Source organism: Sebastes fasciatus, chromosome 5 (genome assembly GCF_043250625.1).
Source record: "Sebastes fasciatus isolate fSebFas1 chromosome 5, fSebFas1.pri, whole genome shotgun sequence".
NCBI lineage: Eukaryota > Metazoa > Chordata > Actinopteri > Perciformes > Sebastidae > Sebastes > Sebastes fasciatus.
The window spans coordinates 36,113,273-36,135,285 of NC_133799.1; the positions used below are offsets into that span (position 1 = coordinate 36,113,273).

At 42.4% G+C, this 22,013-nt stretch overlaps 1 protein-coding gene across 1 annotated transcript; it reads right to left on the minus strand.

The window, feature by feature from the left end:
* Window positions 1–6: 6 nt before the first annotated feature.
* On the minus strand, window positions 7–15,211 carry LOC141768504 (general transcription factor II-I repeat domain-containing protein 2A-like). The gene is made up of 4 exons (XM_074636833.1): window positions 15,117–15,211; window positions 13,292–13,562; window positions 1,248–1,679; window positions 7–1,116 (listed from the first exon to the last, which is right to left on the minus strand). Exons 1-4 carry the CDS (start codon window positions 15,209–15,211, stop codon window positions 7–9), a joined length of 1,908 nt encoding a protein of 635 aa, XP_074492934.1.
* Window positions 15,212–22,013: the final 6,802 nt, after the last annotated feature.

Sequence of the window (22,013 nt, forward strand, 5' to 3'; positions counted from 1 at the left end):
ACATGTTCAGTGGGAAAAATCCAGCCTGCTCTGGGCTTGAACAAGTGCATTGAAATCTGGCTGAATGTCTGAGGTGGATATGCGAAGGACAGCTGAGAGGTGGTCATCAGTGATAGAGGATCTGTATCTGGATTTGTTGAACTTCATCACTGAGAATGTCTGTTCACATACGTAGGTAGATCCAAAGAGGACTAGAATCTTCTGAGCATGCCTCCTCATGTGTGGAAAGTTCTCCTCTTTGAGGGAAGAGTAGAAGTCCAGTAGTGAGACTGACCTAAAGTGCTCTGCCAGAAGTGTGTCAGACTGCAGGTCAATCAGTTCCATCTGAACATCACTGGGTGCATTCTCCACACTGCAGGTGAAGGGAGAAGAAACCATGTGCATCTCACTCTCAACTGTTTTAAAGTCTTGAAATCGCCTTGAAAACTCACCATGCAGTGCTTCTAACATGGATGAGTACTTGTCGAGGTGATCAGCTGATTTTGTGGCTTCCTTCAGTGTTGGCAAGTGGGTGAGAATGTTGTCCTTCATTTGGCTTGAGAGAAGCTGCAACTTTCTCATGAAAGCCTTCACTGCGCTGTACATTTCATGTACAAAAAGGCCTCTGCACTGCAGTTTGACATTTAGTTCATTCATTAGTGCCGTCACATCTACAGCAAAACCAAGGTCAGCAATCCAGTCTGCATCTGTAAGCTGTGGAATGTCCTTTCCTTTCTTCACACAGAACTCGTGAATCTCTTTTCTCAGGTCCCAGAAACTTTTCAGTACTTTGCCCAGGCTGAGCCACCTGACAGCTGTGTGGTAGCCTATGTCACAATGTTCAGTCTCGCTTTCCTCCAAAAGTGAAACAAACTCTCTGTGATTCAATGCTCTTGCCCTGATGAAGTTAACTGTTTTAGTTACAACATCAACAACATGGTTCATTTTTAACACTGACTTACACAACACTTCCTGATGTATAATACAATGCAAAAATGTCAATTTCTGCTCAGGGTTCATTTCTTTCACTTTATCCTGCATTCTCTTCAAAAGTCCAACATTTTTCCCCGTCAGATTTGGACAACCATCCGTTGTCACACCTGCCAGCTTGTCCCATTTTAGTTCCAACTTGTCCAAACATGCATTGTGAATAAATCACTCCCGGTTGTTGTCCCTTTCATTGACTGCATGGCTGCCAGCTCCTCCGTGATTTTAAAGTCCGTAGATATCCCACGTATGAAAATGAGTAGCTGGGCAGTGTCACGTACATCGCAGCTCTCATCCAAAGCCAGGGAAAAATAGTCGAAGCTGACCGCTCTGTTCTTCAGCTGAAGTTCCAGATTCCCCGCGATGTCCTCAACCCTCCTCGTTACAGTCCGTCGCGAGAGGGGCACGTTCTCAAAAGCTCCCTTTTTCTCCGGGCATATTAGGGCAGCAGAGTCCAGCAGACACTCCTTAATGAACTCCCCGTCAGAAAACGGTTTACTTTTTCTAGCGATTTTGTGGGATATGACATAACTTGTCTTGACAGCTGCATCTCTGGATGTGCAACATTTAGTAAAAAGTCCTTGTTGGTTTTGCAGCTTAGCTAGCAAAGCATCCGACTCCTTTGCGCGCTCTTGTTCAGACAAGTTCTTGTATTTCTCCTCGTGTTTGGTCACATAGTGGCGGTTCAAATTGTAATCCTTGAACACGGCGACCTGTACACCACAAACTAAGCACACGGCTTTACCTTTGACTTCTGTAAATAGATATTTAGCTGTCCATGTCTTGTTGAAAACGCGGCATTCGGTATCGATTTTTCTTTTGCTGCCGTGGGCTGACATGTTGAGGGCTAGCTTAGCATACCAGAATCACATGTAGCTGTTTAGCGTAGTCACGTAGTCACGTAGTCACGCATGTGCGTGACTACGTAAATAAAAAAACCTTTTCAAAATAAAAGCACACAGCCGTATTGCGTGCACAGCATAAATAGGCCTATTTTTTTATTTATGTTCTAATTTACTTGACCTCACGCGGGCCAGGCAGGGACAGCCAACGGGCCGGATGTGGCCCGCGGGCCGTAAAATGCCCAGGTCTGTATTAGAGGCTAGTGTATGTTTTCTATAACTGAATTTATTGAAAGGCTAGGATAGCACCTTGAGATGTAGCATCTCACTTTCGAGGGGGTCCTATAGACACAAATACAAAAAACACATACAGACAAAACAGCATTACATAGAAAACATACACAGATACAGATAGCTTGCTCACCATCTCCCACCCAGACCCCCGGCCCTCTGCTATTATACAAGAAAAATTTGATACAATGACCATATTTAAATCAATTACATCGGCATAAAGAACAATTGCAACAGTTTGTCTTCAGTTTGTATGTAGCACAAATAAACTGAGGATCATAAGTACACACAAATTGAAAACATGAACAGGTTGTTTTAAGTGATATTCTTCACTTTTAAATTGAATAGCTACTAACATAAATATATATTTTATCTTAGAAAGAACCTGTGTTAAATGGCTGCTTTGTGTAAATAGTATGATTTCCCCTTGAGAGGGTCATATGTTGTGCAGATTGATTGGCTACAAGTGAAATTTGTTGGCCTCTCCAGAATAAAATGAACTTGAGTGTTTGACCTCTGTGTTGTTGTTGTCTGGGTCAATTCTCAATCCAGTGCATTTTTGGTCTGAAAACATTTTCTTTATCGTGCAGCTGATGCAAGATCTTCAAACTTCAATATTTCCACGTGAATACAACAACATAAACATAAACAAACACTTATTTGTGTTGTAAATCAGATGGTCTGAAGTACACAGACAGTGTGGTCACAAGTTAATCTGGCTGCCTTCTGCGTCTCAGAGCGACTACTTAGCGTATGATGTTTGAGATAAATATGACATTCACTTGCAATCATCCTAGTGCTGTCACACAAGTTGTGCTTTTGGTAGTTTGGAGTTCGAATCCCGCAAAACCTGACTTCTTTTTATTTATTTATTTTTTACTTAAAGGAATGAAGAGTTGTTCTACCTGACACATGTTTACTAAAACAGACTCCAAAGACGAATATGTGTATTTAGAAACTTGTATTACTTAAACAGGAAGAGCAACGCTGCTCTTCCTGTTTTCAACATATTCATCATAACAAGCAACGTTCCCAACGCGAGCAGAATATAGCGGACACATGAGCGTGACTGAGCTAAAAATAGCATATTTACCGTAACAAAACCGTCAGGGAAAACCGGGAATCTTGGCCGCAGATGTTGTTAATTTCTCGCCGATTTCGGATCAGATTCCTCCGGGAACGAGCGCTGTGTGAAGTTTCTGCTTTATAAACTTTTAAGTAGTTTATTTTTCACGGTAAAAAGCAGTAGCGCCGAGATGGAAGTCACTCCTCTCTTTTCCTGCTCTCTCTCTAGCTGCAGGGCGAGCTCCAGGGCGGGGAAGAAAATAACGCTGTGTTGAGGACGTTTGATTGACAGCAGAGACCAGGAAACGCTGACCAGGCTCTGAATCAGAGTTTTTCAGACAGAGGGTGAAAGGACTTTATGAAGGCAGACCCGAGGCAGACAGTATGAGAAGAATAAAGTTTTTTTTGAACACAACAGCATGTAAACATGTTCTGGTACAACATTAAAATACATCTATGAACCTGGAAATGAGCATACTATGAGACCTTTAAACAGTGTTGGCCGCGGTTGGAGGACGTAGCTGTGGTCTCCAGGGCCGGAGTCTCTGCTGTACTCTGCTCCTCTGCCTGCTTGCCTTCAGTCACACAGCACGTTTGTCCTCGCTCTTTCGCTCCACTCACGTGCATGCGCGCACACTCCACACTGCAGAAGAGTTAGTTTAGCTCTGAGAATATCTAGTGAATGTACAGTGGACGTTTGTGCAGTAATAACTGCTGCAGCTCCTCCAGACCAACAGAGGTTTCCCGTGTCTTGTGAAGTGACGGGGCTCCACAGAGAGAAACGTTATCGTCTCCAACCAAAACTCCGGTGTCTCCCCTGTTCCCTCCGGCCGCGGTCGGGAGGCTGGGGCAGGAAAAGCCAACACTAGGATTAGCATTGATTCATGGAGAGACCTTCGTCTGGTCAGCTAACATATATAAATACTATTACTATTTCCACACCAACTTCTCTTCGAACAAATCTAAAACTCCTCTTGTGTTATCTTGGGTAGTCTGGAAGCGCTCTTTTCCTCCTTTTTGGACTCCTCTTCAAGGAAACGCATCAGTGCCCCCCTTTGTGGCACGCTGTTTTCTGGGTGGGGGGACAGGTAGAGGTGGATGGCTCATCATCCAGCTCTGAAGTGCTGCTTTTTTGTGCCAGGGTGGGAAGATTCCTCTTCCTCCTCACATGACTGGCCACAAGTAGCGGCCCCAGCTCCAGATGATGAGCCACTGGGGGCCACGTCAGCCACAGCCTCATGGTTTTCCCCGACACACGAGTCCAGCAGGCCTCAATAGAGGGCCGCCTCCCGATGGCCTCGTGCATCAGGAAATAACCACAGCCAAGTGGCTGCCGTGGCCTCTCCCCCTCTCATCTGTCCCTGTAGTTGTTGTTGGATTTTACAGCTCCTGGAAGATGTCAAACAAGGGATTTATGAGTTAGATGTAGACACACTAAACACACTACAATGCGATGCATTATCTAAAATAACAATAGTCTCAAATGCTTATTTTGTTTATGCTTATTTAATGAACTGAGCTCATAAGAAATACAATATTTAATCTTATACTTTCTCTTTAAAGCTGGACATACAATGCTGAGCCACGTCATTTGCCGTGCAGTGTACAGGGGGGACCGAGGACCCTTACAGACCGCTGCTAGCAAACAAACTTTACCTGCCCCGGAGCTTTCAAACCAATCTTTATTGACAACTGTCAACAGCCAGAACGGCCCCAAGGAGCCGACAGGCCGTGTTTTTTTTTCTATTTTACACGTACAGTGTGAGCACTAAGGTCGTGGCTGACGATCGGACCGTACAGTGTGAGCACATAAATCATGAGCTTTTGGCTTTAGATCGCAAACAATCTATTACTACTAGTCGGAATAGGCAGTACACAACAACGTTTCTAAAATGGCACAGCGTATGCCCAGCTTAAGTTGTCCCACGTTTTAGACACCTGTGTGGAGGTGAGCCGTTTCCTCATGGCCCATTAGCCTTATGGTTTCCCTGTTGAGCACAAAACATGTCAACTTATTGCATCCCAGATCCCAGACACAAGATGGTTCTATTCAATATTAATAAAAGGGCATCTCTCGTTAACGTGACAATGTCAGATCATATTCAACTGTGAGTCTCACATGCAAAGTGAGGGGAAGAGCTTAAGTGTGATTACTTATAAGTATAATACATGATAAATGGAGCACACACTTAATAGGCACGTGGACAGTTGTGATAGCGTGACATTGTATTGATTATCATAAATTGCAGCGAAATAGCACGGTCAAAACAGACATAAAACAGTTAACTCCCCCCAGGCCTTCTGAGCAGTATGCCTCTTCCCTGTGAAGAGGTGGTCATTTTCAGACCTGCGCTTTATTAATTTTTTTTGTGCCTCCGTCCGTCCCTGTTAAATGTGACATATTTCATACATGTCAGAAAAGGAAAACATTAAGCAATGTCACACATCATTTCTCTACAATGCTGTACAATGACATAACTAAACGGGTTATGGATTAAATAAATGTAAACACGTTTATTAACGTCACATTATTTAATAAAATAACATTAAATACCGGACACTTACATTTGTGCTGTTTTTCCACCATCTTGTTTAAATGCCTGACAGATGTAACTGGAGGCGAAGTCGGCGGAGTACGTCGGCTTTTAAGCTGCACGACTTCCGTGAAGGCTGCTCTCGTGTATCCTCGGTCATGGCTCCTCAGAGATCCCTCCTCGCTCCTCTGTGCAGAAATAAGAGCTTTGGGACGGTCTTCAAGACGGCGCACCAGAACAACTTCCGGTTCAAGCGAGGAGCGATGAAACGACAAATAAGACACTTGGGATGAACCCGGAGTTATATCAACCAAATCTGAAACAAATCCGATGATTGAGAAAGTTGACATAAAATGCATGAAAAACGCACAATATTCAAAATGTCATACTTCCGGTTGGGTGGAGCTAACAAAAGCCAATGTGAAATATGTCTGAAATGATGGTTACCACATTTTGTGTATATCGGAACAACTATGTCCAAACTAAGGCCATCCACGCATTAGGGGTCGCTATGGAGCCCACTAAACACGCATGAACCCAATCGCTGTCTATTCTCACATATTGTGAAGGGAAGGAAGGGCCTCCAAAACGTCCGGAGCCCCGGGGCCTCAAGTAATATTAAAGCGCCTCTGATCACATGTTGTCTATCTCGCACAACACACCTGGTAACAAATGTTTTTGCATGCCTGATCTCTGGTAATCTTCTGCAGATATGTCCAGACATCCAGCATTCACTGTGTCCAAGAGGGACATCTGATCATGTGGCTGGTGGTCATCAACTTTCCACCTCAATGAGGAAACAAATTCCTATCTGATCCACAGTTTAGACCACATTGACTTCTGTTGTGCTGACTGTGTGAAGAGTTTTGAAAAAGTGAACTCCGTAATGAGAAATGCACGTTACCATTAGTAAAAACACTGCACAATAAAAATGACTTCAAGAAGCAAAGGCTTTACTTCCTGTTTTTATGTAGTAGAAAGAAGAGAGCCAGCACAGCGCACTGCTGCAGTCTCTATAGAGAGGTATGTTGCGTGCTATCAAGTCACAATTACGCACGGACACGGCAGATCCGCTGGTTACATTAAGTGTAGTTTTGAAACACAGAACCCTCCGTGCTTATGTGCACATCAAACATGTTGTTTTGATTAACTATTCTACACAGTTCCATCAACAGACATCTCGCTCCTCCTATAACTCCCTCAGGGACCTTTCGTTCCCGTCAGTCTTTCACCCGGTGTCTCCATCCTGGACAAAATGTCGTCTGAGCGCCACATTTTTAATTATAATAGCCTACAGGTGTGTGGCTGTAGCGAGCAACATGATGTGATAGAGATTGTTCGGGTTCAAAACTAAAGTTGAAAAATAATTACGTTTCCTCTGAGGGAAACTCTCTACAGGACTCCCAAACTGTCAGTGTCATGAGGGGGATAGTCCTGTGATTAAGTAGTAGTGAATGTGATGAGTCATGATTGTCACAGCCTCTAATGTCCCCCCTTATAATAACGCCTTCTTTCTGATCCCACTCCGTGCTCCATCCTGATGAAAACGCCTATGGAACATGCGCGAGCGTGCACGTAATAATATGTAAAAAAGTAATGTTGACTTACTTTGTCACATTAGTCTTTAGTCACGTGACTCGTCGTTATCGTCAGCTCCGCGAGTCGCTATTTAGTGAAGTTAACGTCAACCACGACCGTTTCCTAAGCCTACCTTAGTGGTCGTGTTGCCTAAACCTAATTTCCTGTGAAAACAGAAGTTTAATTTGAACAGACACTATCGAGCGTATATTGATTGACATATCATCCCTGATCCGTCCAAAAGTAACGCAAGGGGGGTATCCCGTGTGTCGATCTCCGATGCCGAGGGGCGCTGACTAAGCGGCAGTATTTGAGTTATATTGAGTTAGGAGTGAGAATGTGTTGCGTCAGACGATAGCTGGTGGTTACGTGCGTTCAACCAAATCCTGCTCGAACGTGATTGGTCAATACTACTCTGACTACTTAACGGAAACCAGAATATTTTCGATGCCAAAATCTTGTCCACAGATTCTACATGTGAATGCAAAATCTGTTTATAGAGATTAGTACTCTTACTGTACAAACATGGAGGAGGAATGCCAATCTACATATGGCTGAGGTTTTCATAGTTTTAAAAACCCATTTTGGACCATCAGTTTTATTGCACCGCTTCACCTCGAGCTGAGATGATCGTATTTTGGAGGCAGAGGGGAGCAGAAAGAATGCATTAAAGGGAGATATTTCACAACACAGATTCTAGTTATTCATGTTTTGGAACTGGACCATGATGACTGTTTTAGTAATCACTGCACTCATGCACCACTCACTCACTCACTCACTCACTCACACACACACTGTGGGTGCTCAGTTACTTTCATATTACTCCCAGCGTTTGGCTCTGTGTCCAGCAGAGATTCAACAACCATGATATTTATTATTGCTCTGTGTGTCAGTGTGCTCTCAGGGCTTTCGTCCAGCCCTGTTCTGTTAAAGAATCTCATTTGTCTCTGGTAGGGACGTATCATTACCGGAGTCCCGAGCCCCCGGGAGCACTGGAGAAAGGTAACAACAGATTCCTCATTAGCAGTGACTCCAGATGCTCCACACTGAATGGTGGCTGGATGTGACCTCTTTGGCCTGAATAAGGCTTCTTGCAGGCTTTGGAGGTTCACATACAGTATGTTGTCTTTAATTTCCCCTAGTTTGTCTTGTTTATATGTCTGTTCATGGATGCCTGAACTTTAGTTTATTATTTACAGTACTGCCAAGTGGAACTGGGATATGTTTAGATTGTATTGATTCAGATTCCAACTCTGCTAATATGGTTCTTATTGAATCATGGTTCCAATTCTTGTCCTAGTATTTTAGAAGGAAAAGGAAAAAATGTCAGTATAATCCATCTTCAATTTCAGCAGTAAATCTAAAATACACCACCAAAAATGTGTTTTCAGGGATTCTGAAAGCATGTTCCTTTACAAAGTCTTTCAGTATTTGGGACAGGTTCCAATTCAAAACTCGGTCCCTTTTCTTCCCACCAAACACTACTGCTCGTTCTCACCAAGTGCTCTTTTTTCAGCTCATGCATTATTTCTTTCCTAAATAGAGTGCTCCAGGGCTGACGTATTTTTGTAGGCCAACTAGGAAATTAGCATCGCCCTGGTTCCCTGGATAAAAAGCCAAAGGGATTTTTCCATTAGGTTTTGGATTATTGCAGAAAATAAACTCTGGTAAAAAAATGTTTGATTCTTACACATTTTGTTCTGTAAAATAATCTCCACATATGAACACCACTTTTATGACTTTTGAAGTGTGAATGCAATCGCCAGAAGTAAAAGCTAACGTTAGGCTATAAACAAACTCCACCACGGTGGCATGAGCGCGTGTTAGAGTGACCGTTCGTTGTTGTTATTGTTGTATATTGCTGTGCTGCGCTCTCCCTTTTGCTCTTTTTCTTTTGGTGCGCTCTCCTGTCCCTCCGCACCGAGATGACGTCACGTCTGGGGGATCCCCTTCAGGGCAACGACTCCGGACCGCCCTCAGGTGGATGCCCTCAGTTTCCCGCCATTTGTGGTCCTGCCTCCGATACGTCACCGCTGTGTCCACCACTCCGCGGTCGGGGCGGAACCGAATCATTTAAAAGAGGACCGGAAATGAACGACACGGGTGGCTGTGATTATGCTTGATCAGTCCACCTCGTTGCTTTTTTGTGTGTGGTTACCTTTGTAGTATAGAAGCATTTGTTATTTGGTTGGAACTGGGCTAGAGAGAAGTGTGTTAGGTCACAGTAATGTGCTAGTTGGATAGGCTTTTCCTCTGTGTAATGCACTAGTTAAAGAGGTGGCTGCCATTCGTGTGTTTTGTTTATTAGTGTTGAGAGCAGTTGAAATAGAGTTTTATTTTTTGTTTATATTTAATTGTTTGCTAGCTCAGCTGTGATCCTAATTTCTAGTTTTGCAGTAGTTTTATCAAGTTATTGATTTAAGTTACATTTTATGTCAACACTTGTGTTCGCTTTTGTTTGCTGCAAATTGTTGGTAAATTGCCTGCAGCCTGTTTCTATCAATTTTAATTGTGCATTTAACAATAAACGGCTACTGTACGCCTGATACCATCGGGTCATGTTGCTTCCCTTACCCCTAGACCTAAATGGGACGTAACATAATGGGGGCTCGTCCGGGATCATTGTAACCAATTCCCAAGCTAATTGTAGTTGTTAAATTGTTTGTGGACAATCACAGTGAATTTGTCACTTTGTAGGTGACCTAATTGCTGATTGGATGATGGCTCCGTTTAACCTGGAACAGTTCATTGCTCATCCCACTTGGGAACAATTTGATCATTGTCTTAAAGATGACTTGCTAATTATCGCTAATCACTTCCAGATCTCTGTCTCTAAACAGTTGCTAAAAAAGGAGCTTAAGGCTCAACTAGTCGGTAGATTGGTGGAACTGAGGTTCTGAGACCTAAATGGGACGCAACAGCACGAGTATACACAACAAGGCTGTAAAGGAGGACGAGTCGGCGTGATGACGTTTAGTAGTCTCATTTAGCCACTTCTTTCGCAACCGCCTTTTTTAAGACACAAAGGCTTCGAGTGGGGAATTTATTGATGTATTTTATATTGTATAACAATACGTTAAAATCTCTTCAGCTTGTCTTAACAACAGACCTTATTTCAGGCATCTAACTAAAAACCCATTCAAATAACCCATTGATTTCCAGACGAGGGAACCAGAAGTACTAAAATGCTAACTCATATCCGGGTTTAGGACTCATTCCTGTAGCACTCAAACAATCACACATACAGAGAGCAAGCTACACTTTCCCAATCGGCCTCCATGTTAAAGTTCTTGAACATTAACAGACACCTTACTAAAACCATATAGGGTTCTTTGTCTTGTCCTCATAGGAGAACCCTTTTAGTTCCTGCTGGATCCTTTTATAAAGGTTCCACCTGGAGAGGTTTCTACCTAGAACCCAACATAAAGGGTTAAATCTAGAACCATTTGAGAAAGGTTCCACCCAGAACCTCCTATGAGAGGTTCTACAGAGAACCCTTCTATTGTGTGTAATGGTTTCAGAACCCTCTCTGGAGGCTGTATCCAGAACCTTTCCACCTTCTCAGGGTGCTAACAAGAACCCCTTTTATATTCTAATGGTTTTATCTAGAACCCTAAAGGCGCACAGCACTGTCGTAATGCGGTGCAAGCCACTGGAAATAATGGGTTTCAGAGTGCAGTGTTGTTCTGTCTAAAAGGGCCTTAAAGGACCAGGGCTGATGTGGTGCAACGCACCTTGGTACATCGTTCACAATCAGTTTTAGAGAGGTGTGGTCTGGGTTGTAGATGTTCCCTTTTAACAGTCAGGCTTTCAAAAATATTTGAAGAGCTGTTTCTTCCAAAAAGGGTTCTTTGGATAAAAATGGTTCTTACTGGAACCCTTAGTCTTACAAAGAATGCTTGAAAAACCCTTTCTTCAAAAAAAGGGTTCTTCAGAAGCAAATGGTACTTGGTAGAACTTCAGCCCTTCAGGAAGAATCCATTTGGAATCTCTTTTGAGAGTGTACCATGAAATTGTTCTTCACAAAGATAGCAATACTACTGCTCATGCTTCAACAAACACCATGCTTTTCCTCAGCAGGAACTGGGCATCTGGTTAGTATTGAAAGAAGAATGGATGGAGTAAAAATAATACTGCAAGAGAACCTGCTTCAGTCCACTAAAAAACTGAAGCAGTTCACCTTTCAGCAGGACAATGATCCCAAGCACAAAACCAAAGCAACACAGGAATGGTTAAACAACAAAAAGGTGAATGTTCTACAATAGCCAAGTCAAAGTCCAGATCTCAGTCCGATCACTTACCCCAAAGGACTTGAAGCTTTTATTGCAGCAAAAGCTCTACCAGATACTAATGGATAGGGGGTTGAATAATCCGTCCACACATGCACATGCAACTATCATGCAACCCTGGCAAACAGCAGGAAACGGACTCAAAAGCACGACTCAAAGACAAAGAGTACAGTTAAAGGCCGTGACACACCAAGCTGACAGTCGGCCGCTGGCGGGTTTGGGGACGTTTTTTTGCGGTGTGTCCCGCACCATCGGCTCTAGTCTGCCCGTGTCTGAGTTTTTTCGGCTGATTCAGCATGTTGAATCTGCGGCGGAGCTCGTCGGTGAGATAAATCACTGATTGCCTGTTCCGCTTAGGCGAATCAGTGCACGAGAAGAGAAACAAAAGTGAGTAAAGCAAGCCAACAAGTTAAGTCAAGTTTGGCCGAGACAAAGGCAACATGAGGCGACTCAACGATTGGCCTTTGTCACTGATGGTTCTTTGATGTCGGGTTGGTGTGTCTGGGCCTTAAGAGTCTTTACTTAGCAAGAACACAGTTGACTGTCCAAAAAGTCAGGAAATGGTACCAAAAAACACTAGGCAGAGTCAAAGTCAAGATCCAGAAACAAGGTTAGAGGACACTAGAGAACTACTCGAAAACTATCGCTTTGCACTCAGGAGTATCACTGTAGATTCTGTTTTACACTGAGCTCAGGTTCGGTCTCAGACTGCATCGAAGGCTGAAATTAATTTTCCATCTCTTTCAGGTAAGCTTACTGTGACAAATCTTCCATCGCATGTTCTGATAGTTGAAAATTCTGACTGCACCTGCACACTCACATGCATGAAAGCATGCTGCATAATGTTAACTATCTCGTGAATCCTGCATGAGGCATAACTGCACATTTTAACAGGGTTTTATTATCCAAATGATTTTGATGTTTATTGCTCATTCATTTCATTTAAACATGTCTGAAAATGTGATACAAAAAGTTAGCTCATGCTGAGACAAACTTTAAACCATTTGGATCACTGACTGTCCTCGTGCTCGAACAAGGCGTTTTTTCTCATGTCGTAAAACATTGAAATGATTAAGATACAATGCTTTCACCTGACAGCAGCGATATGCTGGTACATGCATCTAATGTACTCACAAATCTAAGCTACAGTCATATACTACTGTCTTTCTGTGTGTATGCACACACACACACAGAGGTACACACACTCATGCACTCAGAGGCATTAGATGTCATGTGGGAAGTATTATTCCTCCCTCGTGTGTAATTGCATTAATTGCTCGTCTGATGTTCTTTCTGTTCTGGTGTGTGTGCCTCTCCTGTCAGACCTGACAGCCTGTTTGATGGCTGGGACAGAGGCGCCTGCTGCCATTACAAACACACACTGCTTAGATTGCATGCAACACAAAATCTGGCACACACACAAATATGAGCCTTCGCTAACTGAGTCTTTGAACTGCAGCCAGAGCTTCATGTACGCTGATTGTCGCGTGTGTTTGCCAAGCAGTAAAATATGGGCCTCGCTTATACTCTACTCTGTCTCTTACAGAGCAGTCTATAGGGTAAGGGACCTAATTAATGTAATGACAGGTTATTGTCTCCTGTTGTTTCTCTCTCGCTCTCTCTCTCTCTCTCTCTCTGTGTGTAAGCGATGACAAATTGCAAGGAATAAAATAACACTGAGAGCTGCTCATGTTCTGCATGAAAGTGATGAATGCACACCACCTACGGCTCTCCCCAGACAGGTCTCCGCGTCAGGGACCCCATCCATCAACACTGGGACGTAGGAGGTCACTGGTCCCAGCGGCATTCCCTTCAACAGGTGTTGTGGGGACCCCCAGTAGCGTAGGTCATTCTCTACCAAAGTGGGAATGGTAACCAAGCGCCGATTGTGCTTCTTGGCATCGCAGCGGCGGCGCCAGGTAGCAGCGCCAGGTAGCGCCGCCAGGTAGTGCCGCCAGGTAACGTTAGACCCCTGCGGCCCCGCAGCAAAAGCTGGACTGGAGAGGCAGGAAACGAGGAAATACGTATTTAGAGACACGAGACGTCGTTTCCTCTGAAGCGTCACATGAAGCGACGTCTGTTTCTGATGACAGCAGCAGCTGATCACAGCTGGATCAGCTGTCAGTGGCTTTAACAGCTGTTTATGTCTGAACTGATCTAATACTAATAAAGACACGCAGTTATTATCAGTGTCAGAGCAGTAGTGTTTTCTCTCTGTAGCCTGTTACCTGTTTAACAAACACCTGCACATGAATAACAGCTGCAGTCTGTATTTCTACTGTGGACTGAGTCCTGCTTAGAGACTCAGGAACCATCTCTACTGCCACAATATCTTTATATTATTTATTCAATATTAGGGTCTGTATTTATTGATATTCTGACAGTAGAAGTTATGTATTAGGCTGAATGTTTCAGGGAAAATGTAAATGATATAACTCATATCAAACCTGACGTTCAGGAATTATAATAATAATAATAATAATAATAATATCTTGGATTTATATAGCGCCTTTCATGAAACCCAAGGACGCTTAACAAAGACATAAATAAATACAACAAATGTAACAGTAGCTAGAGGCCATAGGCCTTGGTGAAGAGGTGGGTTTTGAGGAGTCTTTTGAAGGTGTCCAGAGATGGTGCGTTGCGGAGCTCTATGGGGAGAGAGTTCCAAAGTGTGGGGGCTGTCACACTGAAGGCTCTGTCCTCAAAAGTTCTCATTCTTGTGTGAGGGACGGAGAGCTGACCCGTGCCTGAGGATCTAAGGTTCCGGGGCTGTGTGTAAGGGTGGAGGAGGTCAGATAGGTACTGAGGAGCCAGGGCGTTGAGGGATTTGTAGGTGAGGAGGAGGATTTTGTAGGTGATGCGGGACTTGACCGGGAGCCAGTGGAGGTGGATGAGGGTGGGGGTGATGTGCTTATCAGCCTCACATGTGACTGAATGGAAATGAGAATAAATGATGTAAAAGGTGTAAAAGACAGACTCTCCTTCTCTCTCTGACTTTAACTGGATCATTAATCAAAGTTAAGGGGGGAAATAACAGATCATCAAAAGAAAACTCTTTCTAATAAATGAAGAAAGTTATTGGAGGTCTGTCTATTGTCATGTCTTATAAAGCTGTTTCAGCTGTGGTGTGTGAAGCAGAGGTACTGCAGGTCCTTCTACTGCTGGAACACTTCACCATCAACATGGTCCGTTTGTTGTTCACACCTACAGTTAACACAGATTTAAACTAGATGGTGAATCAGAAGACAACTAAACTATAAAACTTTTAATCTGTGATCTGTCTTCATTCCGGTATGAAACTCCAGTGACGTTCACAGATCAGTCCGATCGGCGCAGTGTCCAATCAATAACTGATATCCAATAAGGGGGCGTGTCGGTCGGTAAAAGACTTCTGCAAAGGATACACCGGCGTATCCTCGCTTATGGTTCCTCCGGCAAGCCTCCTCGCTCCTCGAGATGCATTTTAGGAATTGGGATGTCCTTCACGATGGAGCGCTGAGATAAATTTCACACTCTCTCTTTCTCACCATCGCGTTGTAACACCTCACCTCTTCTGAGGGGGAGCAAGTGGCTGGTGGCTGCTGAGCTGTGGTTTCTCCTCATCCAGACATTTAAGGTGCTGAGGGACCAATAAAACCGGCATGCTGGGATGAGCTGTCTCCATGCGACCCTACACCCTGAGACGGCTCACCAGATTTTCTTTCCACTGGGGAAGTCCCAGTGGAAAGATGTCGACGGTGGGCCTCTGTGGGATACTGATATAACAAACACTGAGGAGATATTGTCGTCATCACAATCATCGGCACGAAGTTGAGAGAGACATAAGATGAGATAGATAACAGAGATTGGTTGAGGAAATACCAAGCACCGCCCACCAGCCGGAGCAAACGTTCTCATTTTACAGCTAAACCGTGCACTACAAGATGATTCTGAAAACATCTGAGGGGAGATATAGGCATTACAGTAACAGAATATTGATTCATATTTGATCAGCGCTGCCTAGTTTGACCGTTTGGTCGGAGTTTGCGAGTGATTGACAGCTGCCTCCGTTGAATGAACAGCCAATAGGAACGCTCTCTCAATGAAATGACCTGTGATTGGCCAGTCTCCCGTCAAGGGCTAGATGTTCTAAAGGCTCAAAACAGAGCCATGAGGAGGAGCAGAAGTCTAGTTTTCTCTCAGAACACTTGAATTTCAATATGCTGAAAGGTTATTATGGGATTGTTGCCCAATGATGCTAAAAACATTCCGCCTACTGCAGCTTTGAGCCCACCAATGGCATTTTCTTAATAAAGGACAAGCCCAAAGAAGAAGGGAGATGTACGGCAAACTCATCAATATCAAACTGAAATGTATAATGTTATTGTGGATATGTTAGATTATGTGCATGGTAAATTATCTCAGTCAAACCTCTTCTGATCAGTTTTGCTTTCATTACTTTAAGATGTGATTCCATCCTGCAGAAAAAGATCAAATGAACAGAAATCCAACTACTAAGTCCAAAACTGAAAGACACAGGACAGAACATTGAAAATAACCCATTATTAATGAATTGCATCAGTAAATGCATTAATGGATAAATATAACCAAATGTGGTTGAGATTAAAGTTTTTCTTTTGTATTACATGTAGGTTTTGTGAGAACTCCGGTCCTTATAAATAACGATGAACCCAATCATCACTTCTCAGGAGTGTCTCACATAGTCCGGTGTTCTGCTATCAGAACCTGGTTGTTCATCACAGATAGAATCATCTCTCTCTTTCTGATTGTTATTCAGTTCAAATTAGAGAATCTCATGAATCAGATAAAGATTATCTCTGTCTCTTCCCCTCCCCCACACCCCCCCACCTCCCTCCCTCAGATCTACTGACTTCATCATGTTCTCGTCACTTTCAGATTATTGTGGATGTTGCTTTTTATTTATTTTGAGCCTTCCTGATCTTTATCTTTAAAATGAAAACGTCTGATGGAGCAAGGGAGGAAAGTTTAGACTGGGGCTAAACCTTGATTCATGTTGGTCATTGAAGTGTCTCTGCTGTCATTGGTCAGCACTCCTTCACAGCCAGATGAAGCTCCGTCATATTGCTCTAAAAACAACGGGACTGCAAACCAGATGTGTGAAAAGGGATCCAGCACTACTTGGTTGTTATCAGGGTAGTTTTTTTCCCCCAACATCTTGTTTGATGTTACAGAAACAAAAGAACCGAAAAAACAAATGGAGACATAAGTCCACGTTGTTTTTCATTATATAGTTTTGTGAGATGACTCATGATGATTATGTTGTTAAATCAAGCTGCTTCAGTCAGTTCAGTAAAAAAACGACGTCTATACAAGCACCGTTCATATAGGGTTAACAGCTCAGCAGACACAGTGCGACTGTTATCACCTTGTTTGTTTCTGTGGTTTTCTGAATGTCTTTTCATGAGCTTTTAAACCTGCAGTAGGCGGAATGTTTTTTGCTTCATTGAGCAAACATCCCATAATAACCTTTCAGCATATTGTAATTCAAGTGTTCTGAGAGAAAACTAGACTTCTGCTCCTCCTCATGGCTCTGTTTTCAGGCTTTAGAAAATCTAGCCTGTGACAGGAGACTTTGACCAATCACAGGTCATTTCAGAGAGAGAGCGTTCCTATTGGCTGTTCATTCAACGGAGGCAGCTATCAATCACTTGTGAAGTCCGATCAAGCGGTCAAACTAGGCAGCGCTGATCAAATATTAATCAGATGTTCTCAGAGTCATCTTGTAGTGCACTGTTTAGCTGTAAAATGAGAATGTTTGCTCCGGCTGCTGGGCGGTGCTTGGTATTTCCTCAAGTGATCTCAACATGGCGGCCAGTTTCTGAGAACATCTGAAGAGAGAAATAGAGATTACAGTAACAGAATAATGATTCATGATTGTGTGCCTCGGATTATCTTTGAAGGAGACTTGCATTTTGTACTTTTTTGAGACCATATTCCTCCCATGCAATGAGCCTTTCACAAGACTGAATGAGAATAATGATTCATATTTGATCAGCGCTGCCTAGTTTGACCGTTTGTCGGAGTTCGTGAGTGATTGACAGCTGCTCAGAGACGGCAAGGCTCCAGCTCGGCTCTGATTGGTTGTTTTCCTCCGGTCTGTGAAATCTTACAGATGCCATTAGGAGCACCAGAGGACAACGGAGGACACAGATTACCTGTCTCATGCACTACTGTCAGGATGTAGTCACTGTTTTATAATAATTCATATTATCTTATAATCTTTTTTTTTATCATATTTGCTCCAATTCTACCCACTGCTGCTGTAAAGAGGAAGTAATGTACGGTGGAACGGTGCTCTCAGGCACCAGTTAGGAGCTCAACTGCTAAAAGCTTCTGATTGGGTCAGTGACACAAAGTGATTCAGTAACAGCCCGTTCACTTTAAAGGTGTCAAGTTGAGTTATGCAGTAGTTTGTCAGTAAAGCAAAATCATTTTGATTTGCTGGATTGGAGGAGTCAAAGACAAACATGCACCAGATGATCAGAAACCTGCATAATGCCAGAATATCAACGACCCAGTTTCTCTGTTTGATGTGAACATCATATACTGAATATGATGAAAACCAGGATAAGATTTAAAACCAGCATAGTAGTGTGCATCTATCTGTCATTAATAGGAGTTCTTTTCTCTGGCCTTCTTCTTGCATTTTGTTATATATATTTTGCTATTTAATATTTATGTCGAGCACAGTACTGGAGGGGGCCACAAAGCATTTCATTGCACAACGTAGATTTATGTTAACCTTGAAACTTCATATCATCTCCTCCTTCCTGCTGACCAACCAGCCCAGTCGCACAGCAGTTCGTGGCATAGTCACGAAATTTAATGTATTGATTTGTGTACGTAGACACGACTTTCACGTTTCTTTCGTGATGGTTAACACAAAGTCAGTTCTGATGTAATCCATGTAAGAGAGCGGTATAAAGTATAAAGAGTGGTGAACAAAAAACACAGGCCTTTCACCCAGGAGAGCGGTGTTCGTGTCCCGTGTGAAACCAAAAGTCAAAGTTGATTTATTTGTCACATAACTTCCGTACTTAAGTCACAGCCCTTCTGGAGTTATTTTAACCCAAACCGGGATCTTTTCCTAAAGCTATCTAAGTTTTTTGACTAAGCATTGCCAAGGTCAATCTATTCCTAAACCTAAATAAGTCGTTTTATTTTGAAAAGACTGGAGTGGAGATTGACTTATGCCTCACGTGTTGCTGGACATTCGTAGAAAAACTGTTTCACAAACTGCCATGAGAGTGTGTTGGACCACCACACACACACATTCCTACATTACCAACAGTGGACTATCATGCTACTCCAGCCAAGTGTGGCCCTCTGTTTCTGGTCATTATAATATATATATATATATATATATATATATATATATATACTATAATATATATATATATATATATATATATTATAATATATTATTATTTTTTAAGAAATTTGTGTTTCAAGAGACTGGTTTCTTCACTAAGTAGCCTGTTTAAAAACCCCTCTACAGTCTGAAAGACTGTCTGGGGCTGCAAGCCATTCATGCAGTCATTAAAATCCTATTGCTGAGCATGGACTTAAACACTCACACACATGCAAGACATCTCTTGGCTGAAATAATAAAAACAAAATCAGGGTTTTAGACATGATTTTAGCACGATTGGGAACTTCCAAAATGTCCCCTGTTGGCTTAGTCCACTGTTGAATAGGAAGGTAAGTGTGACTGCTGTCTACAGTACTCCTCTCAATACTGGACCAATTTAAAAAAATGCTGTCCCCCATTAGACACTAAAACATGGGAAAATAGGGACCAGGTTGAAAAATACCAAAGTTGACCTTTAGCCTTTAACCTGAGACTTTGACATTAATTTGAGACTTACTTTAACCTGCAAAACAGTGACTTTGTCTGTCCCGTGGTGAAAAACAGTGTGTATTATGAACAGACAGTGAACAGACAGATAGATCTTGAGCAGTAATCTTGTTTGTCATTAACTGTTGGGCCCACACATGCATAACTCTCCCTGTTGCTTAATAGGGTGTGTGTGTTTGTTTGCTTGCTTGCAAGCTGAGTGTGTCTTGCAGGAATTCACTGGCTGCAGTCTAGACAGCTGATCCCCGTCTGTCCTCTCCCAGGATCCCAAAAAACAAAACTGTTGCAACACTAAACGTCTCCTCAGAACTAGTTGACCTGGTCTGAAAGTAAAAGGAGCGGTCCACTGAAACTGAACGAAACCACTCCATGAGCTACATAAACGGACACATTTAAAAAAATTGTCATGTTATATTTGCAGTTTCACAAAGAGCTTTGCTTTGACCACATCAAAAAATACACTTAGGGAACTGTCAGTTTACATTTTGAGAACTGCCTGTAAACATCTACTCAGATATGAACCTGCAACCCCTCGTCTCCGTCAAAATTACGTTCCCATACAACTAAACTGCATTCTCATTTAGGTTACGAGGAAAATGTATTTTCTCCCGGAAAACGGTGGGAGTTTTAAACACGTGGTTGAAGTTGTAAATTGAGAAAAAACAAAACAAAAACACAACAAAACTACTTGGTTATATTTAGTAAATCATCATGATTTGGCTTAAAATAGGTACGTTTGTTACGTTATTTTATTATTCCGCCCCCTTTTTTAGAGGGGTAGTGGTGGGGGGGCAGGGGATGTTCAGGGGGAGATAAAGAGTCAGTAGATATCACATAGAAGTGGTGTACATCATCTGAAAGCTGGAACCTGAAGATTAATTTGAGATGCAGCTCAGTGCTGTGTGTCAAATTGTTCTTGTCATTAATCAGAAATAATCATTAATTAATTCAAATAAATAGTAAAAGTGTATAAGGGTTTAGAACATTATGATAGATTGAGGAACACCATAGAAAAAGCCATGCTGTGATTTGGTATCAAAAACTTTTGACATTTGGAGATTTCAGTGATTGGATGGTGAGCACTTCTGTTCTGGAATATAAAATAAGATCAAATGTACATTTATTAATTCCTGAGGGAAATTCGGGGAAAACCAAGAAAGCCATCCATCCTCTGAATGTTCTAGGTCTCTAGTCTGATCCATCCATCCTCTGAATGCTCTAGGTCTCTAGTCTGATCCATCCATCCTCTGAATGCTCTAGGTCTCTAGTCTGATCCATCCATCCTCTGAATGCTCTAGGTCTCTAGTCTGATCCATCCATCCTCTGAATGCTCTAGGTCTCTAGTCTGATCCATCCATCCTCTGAATGTGTTCTGTACCCATAGAACCCATTTTCATTCACATATCTGGAGGTAAAAATTTAGTGTAATTTCATAGCGATATTTATCGTTCTTACCGACTTGGTTGGTAACAATAGATTCCTTAGGTTTTCTAGACAGGAGGAAAACCAACCCACGGTGTCATGTTATTTCTTGTATTTTTTCTGTATGAACTCAGTGCTGCTTGATATACTGTATGTGCTCTCATGTTCCTCATTTTATCATATATTATTTATATATTATATTATATATATTAGTTATATGGGATTTAGATTTTTAAAATTTTTACTCTGTAAATCTTTTAATCTGGAAAGAACTTTGTGCTTAAATGTTATATAAATTATTATAATTATTACTACACTAGTTGCCTAGGTTACGTATCTCTACTTTCTTATGTAAAACTAAAAACTAAGCAGTAAAACAATGGCTTATGAGATTTCTTAAAAACAATCACTGCATCCTCAGGGTGGGAATAAACCTTGTGTGTGTGATGTCACTAGAACCTGTCTGTAAACTGCCAGTACAGCAGTCCGTTGTCCACACCGAGATCCAGAGCAGCACGTCGGGCCGCCGCACGTCTCCGTAGCTCCGCTGTGGGTCCGGCCCGGACAACTGACGGCGAGCCCCCTCTCTCCATCCACCGTTGAGGCATTTTAATTAGACTTTATTAAATAATGGATTTTTTCCAAAGAAGAGAGAAAAAATATTTTATAAATGTTACTGAGATTTGGTCATGGTTTATTTCAACCAATTACTTGTTTTTTATATTTTGATCTCCCTCTTGCCTCTCAAAAAAATAGAGGAGGAGCAACCTCCTCTGCCTCTATGGACCAGCGTCTTCACTCTTGCTCACCTGAGCCCCCCTCAAACCTCTGAAAGACAGAATAGCGGCCGGGCCGTCAGATTGTTAAGGGGTTAAAATAAGTGAACATTGTCCTTTGGTTTAACATGGGACACGAACATCATAACATAATCTGGGAGAAAACACGTTTCCTTTCCTTCTCTTTTGTTCTGTAATTCAGTTGTGGTTTGTGCCAAATGTAACTGTAAAATAAACCGTTTTGACAGTGAGGAACTACTCTTAGGTAGGAGGCAACCGCACAATGTATGGCGGTTGTGCCTGGCATCTCCTAGGTTAGAATATGTGTAACTGTGTGAATCATGGCGTGTCTGCTAATTCAAGTCTTC